The sequence below is a fragment of the Pan troglodytes genome, chromosome 9 (genome assembly GCF_028858775.2).
Source record: "Pan troglodytes isolate AG18354 chromosome 9, NHGRI_mPanTro3-v2.0_pri, whole genome shotgun sequence".
NCBI lineage: Eukaryota > Metazoa > Chordata > Mammalia > Primates > Hominidae > Pan > Pan troglodytes.
In genome coordinates, this window is record NC_072407.2 from 124812522 (window position 1) to 124834312 (window position 21791).

At 41.2% G+C, this 21791-nt stretch overlaps 1 protein-coding gene across 12 annotated transcripts in view; it reads left to right on the forward strand.

Moving 5' to 3' along the window:
• Positions 1 to 6116: 6116 nt before the first annotated feature.
• Positions 6117 to 21791, forward strand: part of JHY (junctional cadherin complex regulator) — a 95417-nt gene continuing 79742 nt past the window's right edge. For 6 of the 12 annotated variants that reach the window (XR_001707597.4, XR_001707598.4, XM_016922174.4 and 3 more), the window contains exons 1-2: positions 6203 to 6421; positions 9213 to 9645. Coding sequence is in view for 10 of the 12 variants with exons in the window: in XM_016922174.4 (XP_016777663.4) it covers positions 9302 to 9645 (344 nt within the window). In the remaining 2 variants the exon portion in view is untranslated. Of the gene's footprint in view, positions 6815 to 9212; positions 9646 to 21791 lie in introns of all 12 variants that reach the window. The other 6 variants (XM_054662791.2, XM_054662792.2, XM_016922176.4 and 3 more) reach the window with 5 other exon arrangements.

Below are 21791 nucleotides of genomic sequence, written 5' to 3' on the forward strand. Positions count from 1 at the left end.
ACTGCTAACGGATATGGGGCTTCCTTTGGGGAGACAGTCTGGAATTAGCTGGTCGTGATGATTGTGCCACTCTGAATATTTTAAAAGTTACTCAATTGTGCATTTTAAGAGGATGAATTGTGAGGTATGTGAATTATACCTCAATAAAGCTGTTACTTTATTTTGAGACTGAGTTTTACTCACTCTGTCACCCAGGCTGGAGTGCAGTGGCACAGTCTCGGCTCACTGCAACCTCCTCCTCCCAGGGTTCAGGAGATTCTCCTGTCTCAGCCTCCCAAATAGCTACGATTACAGGCACGCGCCACCATGCCCAGCTAATTTTTGTATTTTTAGGAGAGACAGGGTTTCGCCATGTTGGCCAGGCTGGTCCCGAACTCCTGGACTCAAGTGATCTGCCCACCTTGGCCTCCCAAAGTGCTGGGGTTACAGGTGTGAGCCACTGCACCCAGCCAAGCTGTTAGCTTTTAAAAATCACTTTGTAGAACTTGTTTGGGTCCTGATTTAAACCAACCAATTATAAAGACACGTAGGAGACGGTCTGGGAAGTCTGAACACTGAGGATTAGACGATATTAAGAAGTTATTACTAATTTTGTTTTAGATGTGATCGTGGTGTCATGGTTATTTACAAATGATCTCTTGGGGACGCATCTTAAGTACTTACAGATTAAACCATGTGATAGCTGACATTTGCTTCTAAATAATTTAGTCTGGGAGGAGCACAGTATGTACGGAAACAAGGTTGGCCACATACTGATCTTTGTTAAAGATAGGTGAGAACAATGTGCCCATTCATTATACTTTTCTCTCTACTGTTGAATATGGTTTCTAATTTTCATAATGAAATGTTTTAAAATTATTTTTAAGAAAGAAAACCAAGGACACAAAAAAGGAGAAAAAAGCCTGTCATGAATCATCTGTTCAGGCCAGGCGCGGTGGCTTACGCCTGTAATCCCAGCACTTTGGGAGGCCAAGGCAGGCGGATCACGAGGTCAGGAGATCAAGACCAACCTGGCTAACACAGTGAAACCCCGTCTCTACTAAAAAAAATACAAAAAGTTAGCCAGGCGTGGTGGCGGGCGCCTGTAGTCCCAGCTACTCAGGAGGCTGAGGCAGGAGAATGGCATGAACCCGGCAGGCGGAGCTTGCAGTGAGCTGAGATTGTGCCACTGCACTCCAGCCTGGGCAACAGAGCAAGACTCTGTCTCAAAAATAATAATAATAATAACAATAATAATAATAATAATCTGTTCATTTGCATTCCTAAGAGCCATCCTTCCAGATCATCTATTTCCCAAAGCTGATCCCAGCCAGGCTGAATTCTCTTCCTCTGGGCTTCCCCAGCACGTGGCTCGTTCTTCTAGAAGGGTGTCAAAGTTACTCATATTTCTGTCTGTTGAGTTTCATTTTCTGTTTAAACATACATTTATACCATTTCAGTCCTCTAAAATTCTCAGGGCTGACTCTTTCTAAGTAAATACTTTTCTTTTGGATAGTTGAGGTTTATCTCTTGAGATGTTAAATGTTTTAATATTTTGGACAAAAGTCTTTGTAAAATAAGTTACATGACTTTTACCTTTCTAGTCAATATTTATGAAGCTGACTTACCCTATATGAGTTTCAAGAAGTTAATCATTATGAAAATTAATCTTGGCACTTGCCATAATAGTGTGATTCTCACACAGGATATTCAGGAATAAGGCTGTTTGTTCCTTACACCAAATGAACCCAGGTTGCTTTGTTTGTTTGCACATCTTTTGCTTTTGTGATATTTTGGTCACTTCTCTTGCTGGTACTGCCCCTTCTTTCTGCCCTGAGAGTGCCCTCCTTGACCCGTTTGCTGCTTCTGATTTACCCTACGTGTGAAGAAACCAGACAATTAAACTTATTACAGTTATATGTAGAATGACTACACTGCCTGGCTACCCAGGACAATTTCAGTGTATACCTATTGTCCCAGTGTAATTAATAAATAGCATCCTTTAAAAAAATTCTTGAATGTATCCTAGTTGGCTTTTTTTTTTCTTTTTCTTTTTTTTAGTGGTGGGATCTCACTCTGTTGCCCACACTGCAATGCAGTGATGCAATCATAGCTCACTGCAGCCTTGAAATCTCAGGCTCAAATGATCCTCCTGTCTCAGCCTCCTGAGTAGCTGGACCTATAGGGCATGTACCACCACACCTGGCTATCCTGGATTTTAATAAATTATCTGATCATCCTAGTTATATGCCAAATATGAGTATATCCTTGTTACAAGGTTTGACTGGCCACTCTCACCAGTTCTATTAAAGGGACTGACTACTTATCTACTCCCCAATCATGTGCTAAAGTCTAAGGATATTGTGGCTTTTTTTCAACATTTACTGAGCATTTATTAGGTGCCATTCACTACGTTTGTCCTTGTTCTCTGGTTCTCTGGGAGCTTATAGTTTAGTAAGGAGATGACATAAATATAAACATGTAATTTCAATGCAGTGTTGTACAAGCATATGTATAAAGCTAGAGGCATGCAGTTGGGTGCCTTGAGACCACAGACCAAGGGCCATTAGCCTAGCACAGAGTTTGTCAGCCTCGGCATTATTGACATTTTGGACCACATAATTTTGGCAGGGGGATGGGGGGACTGTCCTGTGCATTTTAGGATGTTTAGCAGCATCCCTGGCCTCTGTCCATTAGACACCAGTAGTACTCCCTTAAGTCATAACAATAAAAAAATGCCTCCAGATATTGTCAATTGTCCGTGAAGGATAAAACTGCTCCAGGTTGAGAAGCACCCTGGTCCAAGAAGCATCAGACAATGTGGGGAACTGCCACAAAATTCTTGCTAGAGGAGATGCTGCTGAGCTAGACATAGGTCTGGTGGACTCAGGAGGGGTAAGACCAAAAAGGAAATGGAGCAGAGGAAGGACCTCATGAACAGAGCATGAGTGATGTGTAGGAGAGGGAAACAGAAAGAAGGGAGTTGCATGAATGGGTGGCATGGGGTGGAAAAGGAGTAAACTCACTTCAGTATTACTAACCCATGTATTTAAGCGCTTTTTGACTTGTTTTTCCTATTCTGTGTATTTTGGTTAGTTCAGGGTCAGGTTGACAGCTGAATTCTAAAAGATAATATATGCAAAAGCACTTTGCAGACCCTGTGAAGTGCTATTCATATGTAAATTATCAATGTTATTACCATAACAGCGGATGAAAACAATGCACTTTATGGTTTTATTTTGTTTGCATGCACTCTGTAATCCTTAAGAATTCTGAAAAGCAGAGCATTAGTGTGCTGCTTATTAAACCATTGTCTCTCAGCTTCACTCTCATATACTCTGGTCGTGATGCTGGGGCAACCCCTACAAACCTCATTTTTCTTTGCCAGCCGGCTCCTTGTATTACTCTGCCAGGAGGGGACAGTAGAGGGAGACCCCAAGCCTGGAGACTGGAAAAGGGACTGCTCCTTCCTTTTCCTCTCGAGGTCACCTTGACAACGTCTCTTCACTCCAGCAGCTCAGTTGGTTTCAGCAGCAGTAGCTGATTCTAGTTTTCCCAGCACTCTCAGAACCAGCTTCATGATTCCTTTTCAAAGACACCAGCACCCACTAGCTTGGGATTTCACCCTCCTGAGAGGCCTGGGTCCCAGCTCTGAGTGTTAATAATTTCAGTGTTAATACTTCTAAGTGTGAATAATTATTTCCTGTGATTCCCCAGCCATAGAGGTGGAAGCTGCTTCCTGTACTTACTACCCCTATGACACTTGTGTTCCCTTTTCAACTTTTCAGTTAATAAATCTTCATATTAAATTATTTCCATTATACTAACTGGCATGGTTTCTGTCTCCTTACTGACCCTGACTACCACTCGTGTTGATTATTCCACCCTTTAGTCACTCCAGATACTCAGGACAGCCATTACAAGGGGAGAAGGAGGAAGATCAAGCCCAGAGTGTCCCATACTCTATGTGTGACTAATCTCTGCAAGTAGCTGCTGGATTGACAGACTCCTGAATCACGTAGGGACCACTAATTTTCAGAAAAGCCAGTTAAAATCTCTTCTGGATAGTGCAGAAGACACTTGAAGAGTCTAAAGAACCACAGCATCAAAAGTAGACAAGTGTGAATGACTCAGCATTGATTCTATAACATATTCTGGAAGCCACTATTAGGACTAAATCCTTTTGCTTGAAATTTCCTTGCATGTTTGCAGTTGCTATAATAATACCTTGTATAATATACTGGGCAGAATAACACTAATGGTTTCAGCTACCTTGCTTTTATTTCTTCTACAGACATTGAGGTCCTACTGTGTACTCATAAGACAAGGTCCCTGCTGCCAAAAAAGTAAAAAAAAAAAAAAACAAAAAACAAAAAAAAAACTAACTCAAATAAAAAACAGAATAAAAAGTGCTAAAGCTGGGTAGTAAAGACATTTTCCAATTTCCTATGTTTCCTATCATTAATGAGGCAACTGGTATTGAAGCATTCTTTTTTTATTTTTATTTTTTATTTTTGAGATGGAGTCTCGCTCTGTCACCCAGGCTGGAGTGCAGTGGCACATCTCAGCTCACTGCAACCTCTGCCTCCCCGGTTCAAGCAGTTCTCCTGCCTCAGCCTCCCATGTAGCTGGGACTACAGGCGTGCACCACCACGCCTAGCTGATTTTTGTATTTTTAGTAGAGACGGGGTTTTGCCATGTTGGCCAGGCTGGTCTTGAACTCCTGACCTCAGGTGATCCACTCGCCTAGGCCTCCGAAAGTGCTGGGATTACAGGCATGAGCCACTGTGGCTGGCTGAAGAAGTCTGGTTTTTTTTTTGTTTTTTTTTGTTTTTTTTTTTTGACAAGGTCTCACTCTCACCCAGGCTGGAGTGCAGTGGCACAATATTGGCTGACTTCAGCCTCAACCTCCTGGGCTCAGGTGATCCTCCCACCTCAGCCTTCCAAGTAGCTCGGACTATAGGCACGCGCCACTACGCTCAACTAATTGTTAATAATTTTCATAGAGACAGGGTTTTGCCATGTTCCCCAGGCTGGTCTTGAACTCTTGGGCTCAAGCAATCCTCCAGCTCGGTTTCCCAAAATGCTGGGATTACAGGGTGAGCCATTGCACCTGGCCTCAAACCAATCTCTGAAGGTAGTTATTCAAATCTACTTGTTGTTTTAATGTGAAGATAATTCCTAATGCTTCCTTTCTTCTTTTTTGAAACCTTTTTTGATAGTGAAATATTCTACCCATACATAAATGTACAGCTTAATGAATTTTTACAAGATGAACATCTATATAACCATCATTAAGGTCAGGAAATACAGTCTCAAAAACATTCTTCTCCCTACCTGCCAGAACCGACCACAATCCTAACTTGATGGGAATCACTAAGTGGGTAGTGTTTCCCATAAAATTGCTTTTTTGCTTTTTTTCATAGTTTCCTCCACTAAGTATGGAGCCACAATCATTGTAGGTGTAATTTAGCCTGTTTTTTATATACAAAAATCATACAGTATGTATTTTTTCTGGGTTTTTGTTGTTGTTCAAAACTGTGTTTTTAGTATGCCTCCATATTGTTACACATAGTTGTATTTCATTCATTTACAGTGCTGTGTAGTATGCCAGTATAGGCAATAGCATAATGTAGTTAACCATTCTTTTGATGGATAGTTCAGTTATTTCCAGTTTGCATGCACAGGAGCACGCACTTCTTAGGGTAAATACCTAAAAGTGAAATTGCTGGATCCCAAGGCATACATATCCTGGCTAATGTTAAACCATTTTCCAAAATGGTTGGTTGCATCGGTTCTCACGTCCGCCCGCAGAAGGTGAGGGTTCTTTGCACTACATCCTCCCTAGCACCTGACGCTGCCAGACGTTTCAACTTTGGACTTTTCGACTCAACTTATGGTGAGTGTGGTATTATCCGCTGTGGTTTTAATTGGCCATCTTCTGATTATTAATGAATTAAAGCACCATTTCAATAAACAGATATTTATTGGCCATTTAGATTTCTCGTGTGTTTGTGAAATACCTTTCCATTTACCCATTATTTAATTGGGTTCCTTTTCTTCTTGATTTGTAGCAGTTCCTCGCGTATTTTAGTAGTTTTATTTGTGGCAAAGATCTCCTCCCCTGGGTGGCCTCTGCCCTCCGGCGCTGGGAAGTCCGGGCGGCGAGGCAGCCTCTCCCGGGGCGCTCGGGCTCCTCCGGCTCTGCCCCGATGTCGTTATTACGGCCGTTTGCAGCCTCCGTGCCAGGGCCGGAGGTGCGGTTCGGGACGCGGGATCCTAGGTCGGTCCTGCCCCGCCCATGTGGCGCCGGCGTCTGTGTTGTCTGCGGTCTCCAGGGCAGCGCCGGGGCGGGCGGGCGCCCGGGCGGCGGCGGCGGCGGCGGCGGCGCGGGAGGATGCGGGGCCCGTCCGGGTCGCGGCCGCGGAGGAGCGCCGGGCAGGTGACGGGCGGTGGCCTCCCGGATCCGGGGTGGGCGGCGCGCCCGGGGAGGGAAACGGGAAGGGCTGACTGGGGATGGGGACGGCAGGAAACCACCCGAGCAAGCTGGGGAGGAGCCGGCGCGGGAGCCTTCGGGACGGAGTGGGGAGCGACAAGGGGGCGAGGCCGCGACAAGGGGCTGGGGGGCCGCCATGCGAGGCTTCGGCGCCCGGGCACCCAGAGCAGCCCTGTTCCTGGTCAATTAGGACCGGTCCCGGGCACCAGGCCCGCCGACTTGTCACTTCCTGGACCTCCAAACGCCCCTTGTGACAGGCCTTGTTCCTCAGGAACAAGCAAAGGTAGAAAACAAACCGAACGCCTCCACTGGGCAGCTTCCGGCCTGTTTCAAACCAGGGTTCATTCCTTTTTCTTTACGATTCATCTTGGTGAGCCCAAGCAGGGTTCCTTTTCCCCTCCAGGAGAAAGTTCGTTTGTCCCATGCTAGTGGACTAGACCCACTGCAGGGATCCCTGGGGAGCTGGCCGCTTCTTAGTCCCTAGGTGCCATCGGATCTATCGCTGTCTTGTTTATTCAGGAGACTAGTCACCTCTCTTGGTCAGAAATTTCAGCGGCACAACCTTTTTTTTTTTTCACTGGACGGGAGGAGGGAGCCACATTCATGAAATTTAAACGCCCACTTTCTAACTTATTCAAGCTGTTAGCTGTTCCTTCTTCCACCCCATGTTTTGGTAAGATCAGGCCTCCACAGAAAACCCAGCTTTTGTGGCGTTTGGCTTTGCTCTTTGCATACTTTAGCAAACTTCAGGAATCTGCTAACATCAGCAAAATTATCTTCTGTGGTTACTGTTTTATTTTTTATTCATTCCAAGAAAGCTTAGCCAATTTCATTTAAGAAGAGAAGTTCAAGGGACTGAATTATTTTAAGAGTAATTCTAAGTTGCACTATAACGCTTAAGCTTGCTCTTCAGGATCTCAAATTCAGTGACCTTAGCTCCTCCAGTAAAACCGGTGTTAAACAATCTCTTTTAGTTAAAATGTGTTAGTATTTGATAGATTTGCTGCTTTCTTGGCACATCCTAAAAAAGCAACAATTAAAATAATAAGGCAGAATGCAATATGTATTTTAAAAATAAGAGACAAAATAATACAACAAACCAGTCTGTAATATTAGAGAATAATATGTTAGTCTACCAACAGGGCAAACTTCGAGTTCAATAGAAAACTCACTTCGTGTGTATTTACATATGAACGTTCCCTTTTGCCTGTTGTTTGTTAAGGTGCTTTCCTCCAAGGATTTGATGATGCTCCTTGCAAACATTAGCAACAAGGTCAACATTATAAGCAATCCTAGGAATAGTAATAAGGTTGTGTCATTTAATTAAAGTTAGGATTTGCCAAAAGAACAAGAACAAGCCATTAAGACAAATTTTACAGCAATTTCTAATGGTAAAGGTTTCTGTTACCTGACTCACAGAAAAAAAAAAAATGGGTATAAAGGCAGTGAGATAGAAAATAGACCAAAATAGAAATGCTAGGTAGAGATGAAAGGAAGCACAATCCAAAAACATCATGTCCGTTCGGTCCTACATGAACTCAAAGCACCCTTTCCATGGCTCTTTATAATGACCCTTACAGACAGTGAAGGTTCACTTGAATCACACTCATAAGTGAGTTGGAAGGGACTCCAGCTAACTCCTAGCTGTAATTCAGGCCAATCTCCCACCCACTCAACTTTCCCCAGGATAGCATCCCATTCGGTAATGTAGACCTCCAGGCTCTGCTTTGGATCGCTCAGTGGCAGAATTCACAAGGCCACTAAATCTTTTGTTGCACAGTTTTATTTATTTTTTCTGATAGGGTCACGTTCTGTTACCCAGGCTGGAGTGCAGTGGCACCGTCTCAGCTCACTGCAGCCTCTGCCTGCCCGGCTCGAGTGACCCTCCTCCCACCGCAGTTTCCCGAGTAGCTGGGACTACAGGCCCATCCCACCATGCCCACTAATTTTTTGTATTTTTTTTTTTTGTAGAGATGGGGTTTTGCCATGTTGCCCGGGGTGGTCTTGAACTCCTGGACTTAAGCGATCTGCCCACCTTGGCCTCCCAAAGTGCTGGTATTACAGGCGTGATTGTTGAACAGTTTTAATCGTTATTATGGGTTTTAAAAAATACTGGATGAGGTTGATCTCCATTTATGTCCACCTAAATTATATGTTCCTATCTAGTCACAACCTGGCTATCAGAAAGTCTTTTCCAAATGATGTTGCCAGCCCATATAGGTCTAGGAACAAAACAGCTTCCCCATTTACAGTTCCAACTATGGAAAACTACACTCTTCTTTCTTCTTACTTTACTTTCCAAAACATAGCCCCTGAACCTGTTTTACTCTATCCATGAATAACTACGGACCATATTTATATTGCCCATAGTTATTTGGGCATTTGAAATAAGGCTGTCAAAGTACTGTCCATAATTAACCATTTGTCTTAGTCCAGGCTTGTCTGTAACAAGCCCTTGGAAGCTAGAAATAGGAATCCACTTCCAAGCAGCCATTTATTTCATCAATAAAACTGCATTCGATTACTCAGGCTGCTTATGAGCGCTACATCAGATGTGTTTCTGTAGAGAGAAAAACAATTGTTTTTCTAATAGACCTTTCTTATACACACAAAAGGGTGCATACAAAAGCCTGCAGATAATATAACAAGGTTCTCTTACTCATTTAAATATTTGATTAACGTTGACAGTATTGAGATTTTAGTAGTCGCAGAGTAACATAAATATAATTTTTTTCAGGTAACGCTTTTGTGAACCACAACTTTAAATATCAGCCAGCTGCTCCTATCAACACGAGTATCCCCTGTTAATTTTTTGCATTTTTCAACATGAGTAAAAGTAAACTAATTCCCAAGCTCTCTATTCAATCTCCTGTCCTTCATACCAACTTAAATGTCCAGTCCACACACCCACCTTCGAAGAAAGAAGACTTACATCGGATTTCAAAAGACTCCTTGGAATCTGATTCAGAAAGCCTCACGCAAGAGATTATGTGCCATTCTGAGTTTGATGATCGAATCCGGGGCAACGGTATGGAGCCCGACAGCTTAGACGAGGAGGAAAGCCCTCGATGGGGAAGCCTGCACGAGACGGAAGAGGAAGCAAGTGGAAAAGCAGCTCAGATGGCTCGCGAGCAAAACCACCATACCTGGGACCAGGGCGCCAATAACAGGTAAGGAATTGGCTTGTGTAAGATAATAATGGGCTCTAAAATGTATCATTAGATAATTACTGTCGTCATTCCAAATTAGAGTAAGGGCAAGCTGCCCTAATGAGCGCCGTGTGTGAGACAGGTCTCCAAGCAGCCAAGGATAGCTGGGCACCATGTTTTTTCCATATTCAGATTTTTTTAAATTAAAAAGTGCAATGGGTATTAATAAGGGCAATTCGCGTTTCTCATACCATTTATTTCCTGTCCATATTCCAAGTGTCTCCGCACTAGGACCTCACCTGGGAGAAATTCCAGAAAGCCGGGTATGGAAAAGGATGTGGAGTCAGGTGGACTTGATTTGGTCCAGGCGTTGCTGTTTAGTGTATAATCTGGAATAAATCACTTAACTCTTTTTTTTATTTTTTTAAAAATTTTATGTAGTATTAAATATTTACAATAGAGATGGGAGCTCACTATGTTGGCCAGGTTGGTCTTGAACTCCTAGCCTCAAGCAATCCTTCCACTTCAGCCTCCCAAAGTGCTATGATTACAGGCGTGAGCCACCATGCCTGACCCACTTAATTCTTTTTTTGGCTCACTTTTTCTCGTCTGTCAAATAACCTGACATGCCTATCTCACAGGATTGCTATGAATGTCAATAAAGTACAAATAATTGGGGGTAGAATCTTACTTGGCCCATTCAAAGCTAGTAGAGGTCTACCTCTCAGGGCTTGTATGATCATATAAAGATTTAATCTAATAACCAGAATTTAAGGGATTTAACCTTGTGCTATGAGCTACCAAAAAAAAGTAAGGGAATATGAAATAATGTGTGATATCACTCTGTTACAATTGAGGCACTGAGGATATGACAGAGTACAGAAGAAGGTAAAAGCTATTGATTAGGAGGAGGTTTTAGTGTGGTGGTGAAGTGCATGGTGTCTGAAGCAGACCATTTGGGTTCAGATAGTGGCTCTGCCACTTACTAGCTGTATAACCTTGGCCAAGTCCAATCATGTTTCTGTGCCTCAGTTTCTTCATCAGTAAAAATGGGATAATAATAATAGTTAACCAGTTATTATGAGGCTAAAATAAATACATATAAATTGTTTAGAATAGTGACTGGCTCCTTATATATTATATTGTGTTAGATTTTTGTGTGTGTGTGGGACGGGGGAGGAGTCTCGCTCTGTCATCAAGCTGGAGTGCAGTGGCGCAATCTCAGCTCACTGCAACCTCCACCTCCCAGGTTCAAGTGATTCTCCTGCCTCAGCCTCCCGAGTAGCTGGGACTACAGGCATGTGCCACCACGCCCAGCTAATTTTTGCATTTTTAGTAGAGACGGGGTTTCACCATGTTGGCCAGGATGGTCTCGATCTCTTGATCTTGTGATCCGCCCACCTTGGACTCCCAAAGTGTTGGGATTACAGGCGTGAGCCACTATGCCCGGCCAATTTTTTTTTTTTAATTCAGGCTGAAATATATTAAGGAAAGTTTATTGGAAGGCCTAGAGCTTGGACAGGGTCTTGAAAACAAGCTAAGATCTGGATAACAGAACAGAATGGGAGTGACATGTTTGTGGCACATTAGGGAGCCCAGCTGGATTGCAGAGGATTTGTTTTGAGTGTAGCAAAAATAGACTGAGTAGGGGTCTGATTATAAGGGGGCCTTAAAAATGTGCTTATGGTATTGGAAGATACATTTTCAGGTCTTGAAGTGTAACCATCCTACCACAGATGAGGATATTGAGTCTTACAGAACTCAAATGATTTGTCCTTGGGATACAGTCACTGCAAGGGCTCGTGTGGGAGCGAGAAGTAGAGCCCGGTCCTGAGTCTTTTCTTTCTTTCTTATCTTTCTTCTTCCTTCCTTTCGTCTTCCCCTCCCTTTTTTTCACTGGGGCTATCTAGTTGAATCAATCTCATAAGTGTCTTAGTGATATGTCACAGTAAAAGTGATAAGAGTTGTCACCAAGGTGCTAGAGGCGGAAGAGGCGTGCAGGACAGCTTCAGAGAGACCGACACCCTTGATAGGACTAGGCTGGGAAAGCCAGGCAGAGAGAATACAGGTTCTTGGGGAGAGCAGTGAGATGCAGCAGCGTTTAAGGAAGATTATTATGCAAGCTAGTGCATTTTGAATTAGAGACTAAACACACAATGGGCAAAGAGACTGCTGGATGGATATGACAATAACAATGACATCACTTTTTAAAAGCCTATCTTAGTTTCACTCAATTCTCCATCACAATCCTGTAGGGAAGTTGCTGCTTTTCCTATTTTACAGATAAGGAAAATGAGGCTAACAGAGATGAAGAAACTCGTCTAAGGTTATAGTGCTTGGAGGATGTCCTTGTTTTGTTACTGATGCTGTTTTTTTTTTTAATCATGCAAAAATTCTAACCTATAGAAAATTACAGAGAAAAATACAGTATAACCCTTACTGCCATATTTGTTTCAGACCTATTTTTAAAATTCATAGTGTATTACAGATAAAGTTTCCATGTACCCCCTTCTCAAACTCATTCCCCTTTCTTCCCCCTTAGAGGTAATCAATACATACTCTTACATGAGTGTGCATCCTTCTCACCAGTCTTCCATTCATTTATTTCATAGGTAATCTATAATTAGTGAACAAATATATATCTATATATGGATGCATGATGCCCATTTTGTTCAGTCAACATTATGTTTTTGGGATTTTACAATTATGCTTTTGAACTAAGACAAGGTCTTGGTTGAATATTGATGAATATTTAGTTTTTTTCCAGTTTTCGTTATTTCAGACAATGCTCTGTGCATGTCCTCGTATGCCTCCTTGGGTATGCATGCAAGGCTTTCCTTAGGGTATAAATCTCCAGGAGTGGAACTGTGGTTCATGGGCAACTGGACATCTTCAACTTTACTCACAAGTGCCTGCAAGTTACCAGTCCTCAGAATTACTGTCTTTTTAACTTTTGCCACTTTGATGGGTTATAAAATCCTGTCCTATTATAGATTTAAATTACTTTTCTCTGATAACTTGTGAGCTCGATAATCTTTTTACATGGTTTTAACCAAATGAGATCGATTTAGACATCCTCTTTGGCAACTGGTTATTTTCATTTAACAAAATACCCATGTGTATCTTGGGTATCTTTCGATAGAGTTGGCTTTCCGTATCCACGGCTTTCGCATCTGTGGATCCAACCAAACAGAGATCAAAAATATTTGGAGAATAAATGGATGGTTGAATCTGTACTAAACATGCACAGAGACTTTTTTTCTTGGCTTTATTCCAGAACAATATAACAACTATTTACATAGTATTTACATTGTATTAGGTATTATAAATAATCTACAGATAATTTAAAATATATAGGAGGACATGCAGGGCTATATACAAATATTACCCCAATTTATAAAAGGGACTTTCCCATCCCTGGATTTTGGTATCAGCAGGGAGTCCTGGAAACACTCCCTCACAGGTAACTGAGCGATGATTATACTTATATGTTCATAGTACATGTGTACATGGTACATAGTAGTCTAGTATCTGGAGGTGCCATTATATATTTATTCAGTCACCCAAGGGTGGACATTGGGATGTTCCCAGTTTGTTTGTTTGTTTTGGAGACAGAGTCTTGCTCTGTTGCCCAGGCTAGAGTGAAGTGGCACGATCTTGGCTCACTGCAACCTGCGCCTCCCGGGTTCAAATGATTCTCGCGCTTCAGCCTCCCGAGTAGCGTGCGCCACAACGCTCGGCTAACTTTTTCTACTTTTAGTAGAGATGGGGTCTTACCACATTGCCCAGGCTGTCCTTGAACTCCTGAGCTCAGGAAATCTGTGTACCTCGGCCTCCCAAAGTGCTAGGATTACAGGCGTGAACCACCACTCCCGGCCCCAGTTTCTTGTTTTTTTTTTTTTTCCAAGGAAACTTTAACTGAAATTATATATATATATAAATGAAAGAATTGACAGGGTTTGGTGACAGATTAGATATGAGGATTGAAGGAACAAGAGAAGCCAAAGATTAGGGTTCCTGTAACAACAGCTAGCATTTATAGAATGCTTATCATGAGCCCATTTCTGTGCTAAACACTTTACATGTATTATCTCATTTAATCTTTATTGCAACCGTGGTAGATACTATCATGATCCCATTTTGAAGGATGCAAATGAAGCTTTGAAAGTTTATATTATACCCATTCATTGCGTCTAGTGAGTGGTGGAGCAGAAAACTCAGGCAGTCTGACTCCATGGCCCCAAACCCTGTTTTTATCCTGGTTCTAAGAGATTTATAGTCTCCTAGGTAATAAATGGGAGTAGTTTTAGTTATAGAGATGGGGCCACTGGAAAGGAAACATCTTTTGCAATGGATAGGTATTTTTGTCTGTATTTTTAAGATGAAGAAACCAAGGTAAGGATCCATTAAGTGACCTCATTTCCCAGTTGTTGGGTTTTTTTCTCCTTATGTCCAGTGCTCAGGGACCTGACTTTAACCCTTGTTCTTGCCAAAGGACAGTTTAAATACAATCTAATATGTTTCAAAATAAAGAATAATGCTTATAAAAATCAAAATTATGGTTAGATCCTTGGTTTTCTCATTCAGAGATCCTCAGATAAGGCTGTTTTCCTCAGATTGATTTGCCTTGGACATTTTTTAACGATGAACTGTAAATCCTAGGGTTAGAATAGGTTATAGCCCTAGTCATTGTTTGGCTATATAGTGCTTCATACACTGAAATTAGGATAACCAGTTCTCCAATAAAAAGGAAAACAGAACTGAAGCATTTGGGCAAATAATGCCTCAAAAATATCATTCAGGTAAGCATTTCATTACTGGTCCCTTCCCTGCCTCATGTTAGTCTTCGAAGCCTCTCCTAGGCACACTCTTGCTGGGATCTGAGTAGTTTATGAGCCCTGAAATAGACAAGGAAATTGATCTCAGACTCTCAATATGAAATTCAAGTAGGCTTTTATTTCTGTAAAGTAGATGGCATTCTGGGAATTGTAGTTCAAAAAAAAAAAACTGTCAAAGCTTGCCTTAAAACGAAGGAAAATTTCTTTCTTCTTGCTTTTATAATCAATAATTTTAAAAGCTGCCTGACAAATCACTTGAGTCCTACACTTGTGTTTTGATGTTACTAGAACCTCCTCAAAGCAATTATTCCCTTGTATCTGACCAAAGTCAAGCCACAGTTCAATGTATATGGATGAGAGAAAACCTTTTACTTAATGGAATTTGGAGCAGCATTGACTGTAGTGAATAAATGAAGAGTGGAGAGGGGATCTTCACGTGATAATCCTTAAACCCCACTCCAGAACTGGCCTTATGACACTCAGCACTCACGAAGAAAGAGATCTGTGTAATTCCTAGAGCATTAGAAACAACCTCTTCAGTCCTGGGGACTTCTGAAACCTTGTATATTAAAAAAAAAAATCAGAGAGCAGCCATACAGTACTTTATATGTGTTTAATAAGGTCTTGTTAACAGGAATATTTATATAATTAGCTACCATTTGTAAAACTCTTTGCTTTATATATACAATCTCATTTATCCTTACAGGAGCCTCTTGGATAGGCATTATTATCCCCATTTTGCAGATAAGGAACTGCAGATCTGAGAGCTGTATAGGTATACGTAATTACTAGATAGTAGAGCCAGAAATTAAATTGACCTCTCTCCAAACGCCAAAGCCTGAGCCACTAATTACAAGTATTTAGATAGGTAATCAAGGATTGAGCTGATAGAGGATTCTGTTTCACTATCTAGTAAAAATTAAAACTATGACAATTTCAATATAGATTAAACTGAGGCCACAGTAAATATGCATGTAAAATGATAAACTTCAGGAAAGTAATAAACATTTTTAGAGGATACTGTGACCTCAGAGTAGATAGACATGAATTATATTTTCCTTTGGGCTGGGAGGTCATAGTAGCCATTATTCTTCAGCACTTGTCCTGGGAAACAAATGTTTTCATGCAGTGAGGTCTGTAGTGCTTTCCTCTCTGATCACTTCTGACCATAGCCTCCACAAAAGGGCCCATATTCTGTCTAAGAAACCACCTTGTATTATAAATTAATAGGAGGGAGATAGGCACATGAGGAATTACTAGTTAAATTGAGTATCCAGAATTGTCTGCAAGTTAAAAAAAAAAGGGACTCATAATAATCTGCATTTTTTTTTTTTTTTTTTTGAGATGGAGTCTCGCATTGTCGCCCAGGCTAGAGGGCAGTGAGGCGATCTTGGCTCACTGCAACCTCCGCCTCCTGGGTTCAAGCGATTCTCCTGCCTCAGCCTCCTGAGTAACTGGGACTACAGGCGCATGCCACCATGCCTGGCTAATTTTTTGTATTTTTAGTAGAGACAGGGTTTCACCGTGTTAGTCAGGATGGTCTTGATCTTCTGACCTCATGATCTGCCCACCTCGGCCTCCCAAAGTGCTGGGATTACAGGCATGAGCCACCGCGCCTGGCCAATAATCTGCATTTTTATTGTTGTATATAATTGTTTCTCTCAGATGCTTTCATGTGTGTTGTTTCTGATTAATAATACGAGTCAGGTGAAGTATTGAATGATGACTTCTAGGGCTTGAAGAGTGACATTGGATAACCAAAAGAGACCACAGGTAGAGAAAGACTTAGGGAAGACCAAAACTCAGGATTTTCATTTCCCCCAAATTTCCCAGGCTGTTTTGTAGAATGCATCGGGAATATTTAGGCTGAGACTAGACTACTGTCTCTCCATAGGTGGTGCAGATATTTTTTTCGTGCTGGTTAGGAGATTAAAGAAGCATCTGAAGTTAGGTCTAATATGCTAGGACTATTGAGAACATTCTAGGAGCTTTCAGGAGTCAACTTTCATTCCCATTGATTTCTAGCAACATTCATCCATGTTGTTTTCTGTTGCCTTTTATTAGATTTTCAATTTAAGGCCATTGTTTTGCCAACCTCTTCCAATACATTACACTACCTGCCATGTTCTAGAGGTTTCCATGCAGTATTCTGGGAGTAGCTACTAGTATTTATTTATTTATTTCTGATCATATGAGAATAGTTATATTAGAGGAGTGACTTTTTGTTGCAGGTATTAGTCATTTCTGTTTTCTGTTCATTCATTTACTCACAAACTATGCTTTAGTTAAACCCCGACACACTCCTCAGAGCAGGCATGGTGCCATCGTAACAGATGAGCAGTCATAGAGGGAAGTAAAGGGTGTGCATGGGCATGAATTGTAGCTATTAAAGGCTGAGTCCCCGCCAGAAATGCTAAAGCCATAGTGACTCCTGAGGCTTGTTGCCCCCGGAGACAACCACTAGTTCCTTTCTAGGTTATTTCAAAACTGGGATGCATTATTGCGTTAAAATAAGTACATACATAGCGAGTTCAAAACCTCATAAAGTGTGATTTATTTAAATTTAAATGACCTACAACGCTGTGAGTTTATCAAGAGGATCAAGAAGATCGTAATGAAATGACTAAAGGGATGCTTTAATTCATGACCTTTGCCTCTTCATTTATTTCTACTCCCTGACAAGTTTGAAAATATAGAAAACTTTAATATATTTTTTTAATATATGGAATTAAAAATAAATGATTTTCCTAACACTTCCATATATTGCTAGGTTTTGCCTGATAGGCCCAATCCAACTAATAAAGTAATGGATTATTAGAGCTGTTAGGGCTGTCAAAGGTCAGCCCATTCCCTTTATTTATTGTACAGAGGAGGAACCCAAGACCTAGAGTGGTGGAAAGACTTGCCCAAGCTCACATGGCTGGTTAGTGCTTGGACTAGAACCCAGGTGTCAAGACCACTCCATTGCCTCCTTATGATATCACAGCTGCCTTGCAATTTTAATGCTGCTAAATCTGGCACTTAAAATATAAGAAACTTGGCCAGGCGTGGTGGCTTACGTTTATAATCCCAGCACTTTGGGAGGCTGAGGTGGGAGGATCATTTGAGGTCAGGAGTTCGAGACCAGCCTGGCCAACATAGTGAAACCCCGTCTCTACTAAAAATACAAAAATTAGCCGGGCCCATAATCCCAGCTATTCAGGAGGCTTAGGCACGGGAATCGCTTGAACCCAGGAGGCGGAAGTTGCAGTGAGCCAAGATCACGCCGTTGCACTCCAGCCTGGGGACAGAGCAAGACTCCATCTCAAAAAACAAAACAAAAAAAAAGCAAACAAAAACAAAAACAAAAACAAAAAGCCACGTAAAAGAAGAAGAAGAAACTCTACCTAAAGAAAGTGTAAGCACCTGTGCACATTTTATAAATCTAGGTCTCTGTCTCTTAGCTATTATTTTGGAGAATGAAAAAAACACTCGAGCCTTCCTTGGAAAATGCCTGGCATTAGCACTGTAAGCTGTTGCTGAATGAGAGGAATTATGTTTCTAAATACTGTGTCATACAGCATTTCCCTTGTGAAGATGCAGCCTTGGTTTCACATGACATAATCTTAATAGAAGTGAGGTACTAGAATTTTACATTGCAATTACAAACATGTCTTCTTTAGATAATTTTCATTTAACTCACAGATTGTTCTTGAATCAAGACTGGTACTATTAAGAACCCAGGAGAAATATCTGGTATTCTGCAGTCACAAATCTGTTATCAAAGAAAAAAAAAAGGACTTTGGTTGGAATTATCCAAATTATGTATTTTTATAAATAAAATTCACTAAATAACAATCCGGCCTCTTTAGTGTGTTCCTATAGACAGTCTTTGACCTTCATTTCATTAAAGCATCCTTTTTTCTATTAAAATGCTTAAATTTTTAGCAGAATAAATGCCTGCATTAAATAAAATTTTCTGGATTGCAAATAACCTTCACAAAGCATTTCAGCATATTTGTGGAACCATTTTATTTCATATTTACAGAAGTGAATTTTTAATCTTTCGGATTTATTTCATTTTATTTACTTAAAAGCTATTGATAAGAAGATTAAGGTGAGCATAGAATTCAGAAATCCTTGGAAACAATGATCAGTTTTATAGTTCCTTAAAGAAGCATTAAAAACTTTACACTTAAACAAAAATTGAATTTGCTGTTCATATGCATAAAAGATTTAATGGCATATAAATTGGGAATAATTATTCTGTTTAAAAGGATTAAATTAAACCTAAATCAATAATAACATGTGCAGTTTCAATTTAACTGCCTACTTAAAATGAAGTGACAAATAAATAACAGCTAAATGCTTAATAGCAATGCTTTTATTCACCTCCTCAACAGGCAAAATGGCCAGTTATTGAATATTTTATTGTGAGTGCAAAGGATGTTAATTGTACTAGAAACATGCTCTAATTTTAGTAATTTTTTGATTGAATACAATATTGAATATGAGGCTCTTCATTAAATGGAGACTTTATTTTATTTGGTTTGAAGTTATCACAGTAAGTACTCAAATATGGTCCATTAAAGCCAGCAAATATCATGGCATATGCATGTGAAACCGTCCCCCACTCCCTTCCTCTCTGCCTCCGTTTCTAACCTAGGCATCTGAAGAGCAGACCCTGCATCTGCTGTCTGAACAGTAACAAAAGAGTTGTGTACTCATTTTCTGTGTAACCTTTCTATCAGATGGGGAGGAAAAGAGGTGCGTGTTTTGTGTGCAGATGATGACTAATGAAAGGGCACTTCACACTCATTTTGTCCCAGTGTTGACCTGGACCACAAAACACAATGGAGCTTCCAAGCACACAAGCTCAGTACAATGGGGTTCTTCAGTATCATGTTCTATTTTGACCATTAGATTTGTTCCTGTGAAGTATTACAGCTTTCTAGGCTCATGATTTTGCAAAACATAACCTCCTATTTGTCTCCACATATGTTTTCCATCCAGAAAGGGGAGAAAGGGGATGTTTTAAGATAGTCTTTTCAGGTGTAAATGGTGCAACGTAATTAAAACTCTTGTAAGAGCCACATCTTCAGGCTCTACCCTTATATATACACATTCTGAGAGTTTCTCTGATTCAAAAACATTTTTCTCAGCCAGAGCAACTCATTTAGTCTGGCGTGTTTCTAAACCCTTTGTATTTTCTAGGTTCCACTTAAAACATCAATCTTTTCTGTAGTGGGTGATATTGCTTCTACAGCCATTTAAGAATGGAAATTTGGCTTGAACCCAGGTGGCTGAGGTTGCAGTGAGCTGAGATCGCACCACTGCACTCCAGCCTGGGCGACAGAGGAAGACTCTGTCTCAAAAAAAAAAAAAAAAAAAAAAGGAAATTTGCGAGGCTAGAAATTACAGCTTTTTCAGAAGGTCTAAAATAATTTAATTCTTGGAGTTTTACCTTATTCATCATCTTTCAGCAATTGTTAAAATGTTTCATCATGTGAAAGTACTTACGTTTCTTAATCCCATTCCCTAAATTGTGGTTTGGCCATTCTCCACCGTGCCTAAGTCGTGATTAAAAGCTGGATTTTTAAAGATGGGTGTTAATTCTTTCAGGCCATTAGGGAACCACTTAGTGTATCACAAGACAACTTTGTGCCCTGGAAATAAGATAAGCCCTGGGGAGAGAAGAATCCCTTGAGATCCATCACCAGAAGCACAATACACAACAACGGTGTTATGTCACGGGGACTGAATGTGACGTACAGCAAGCAAGGCTAGTGCTGGAGCTCTCTGACACGTGCTTCCACAGGTAGTCCTCATGGAACCCTTACTGTGTGCCAGGGACACAGTTCTATGCATTTAGATGGTTTGTTTGTTTGTTTGTTTTTTGAGACAGAGTCTCACTCTATTGCCCAGGCTGGAGTGCAATGGCATGATCTCGGCACACTGCACCCTCTGCCTCCCGGGCTCAAGCAATTCTCCTGCCTCAGCCTCCTGAGTAGCTGGGATTACAGGCACGTGCCACCATGCCCGGCTAATTTTTGTATTTTTAGTAGAGACGGGGTTTCACCATGTTGGCCGTGCTGATCTCAAACTCCTGACCTCATGATCCACCCGCCTCGGCCTCCCAAAGTGCTGGGATTACAGGCGTGAGCCACCGCACCTGGCCAAATTTAGATGTATTAGTTTGCATAGTCCTCTCAGTAACACGATGAGGTAGGTACTATTATTATTTTTTTAACTTTTTTATTTTTATTGAGATAGGGTGTCGCTGTGTTGCCCAAGCTGGAGTGCAGTGGCACAGTCATGGCTCACTGAAGGTTTGACCTCCTGGGCTAAGCCATCCTCCTGCCCCAGCCTCCTGAGTAGCTGGGACTACAGGCGCATGCCACAGTACCTGGCTGATTGGTTTTGCTTTGTTTTTTGTAGAGACGGGGGGTTTCTCTGTGTTGCTCAGGCTGCTCTCAAACTCTTGGCCTCAAGTGATCCCCTTGCCTGGACCTCTCAAAATTCTGGGACTACAAGCATGAGCTACCACACCTGGCCAGTACTATTATTATCCCCATTTTATTGATGAGGAAACTGAAGCACAGAAGTTAAATAACTTGCCCACATTCACATAATCTGGTGGCACCAGGAAATGAATGCAGGTAGTCTAGGACCCTTGTTCTTAGATGCTCTGCTGTACCATTTCTCAGAACCAAAATAATCCATATTATCATACAGAGAAACAAAGCACCGCAATATTACATGTGACAGAAGGAGGTCTGTAGTCATGACTGTAGAAACTATGCCCTTATCAGCTGATGCTGGTTAAATACCACGACCAGTATGAGTGCACCAGTTTTCTTGGCATAACTGCAGAGATGGAAACCAGAAAATCTATTTCCTTAAACTGAAGACTACCTAATTTTTAAAAATAGTGGGCATTACTCAGTTATTCATTCTTTCATGAATCTATCATAGGATCATAGAACAGTGGAGTTGGAATGGACTTTGCGATATCATCTAGCAATTGAATGTGGAAATAAGAGGCTAACTTATTTTTGTGATAAGTCACATCCTCCTGTTTTAAATACCCATAACATCCTGTATTTCTTTACACATCGAATTCATTAGTTGATTACTGTATTACTGTTGGTGCATAAAGCCTGTCCTCCTCATTGAAGGGTAAGATCCAGCAGCCTGCTTCTGTTTTCCTTGCTGCTGTATCTTCTGTGCCTAAGATTCTGCCTGTATGTAGGGAGGTGTTCCATGCTTATCTGTTGACCGACTGATCCATTCGCTGATTCACATAAGGCAGACACTGCAACCTACTTTCTTCACTGTCACCTATGGGAA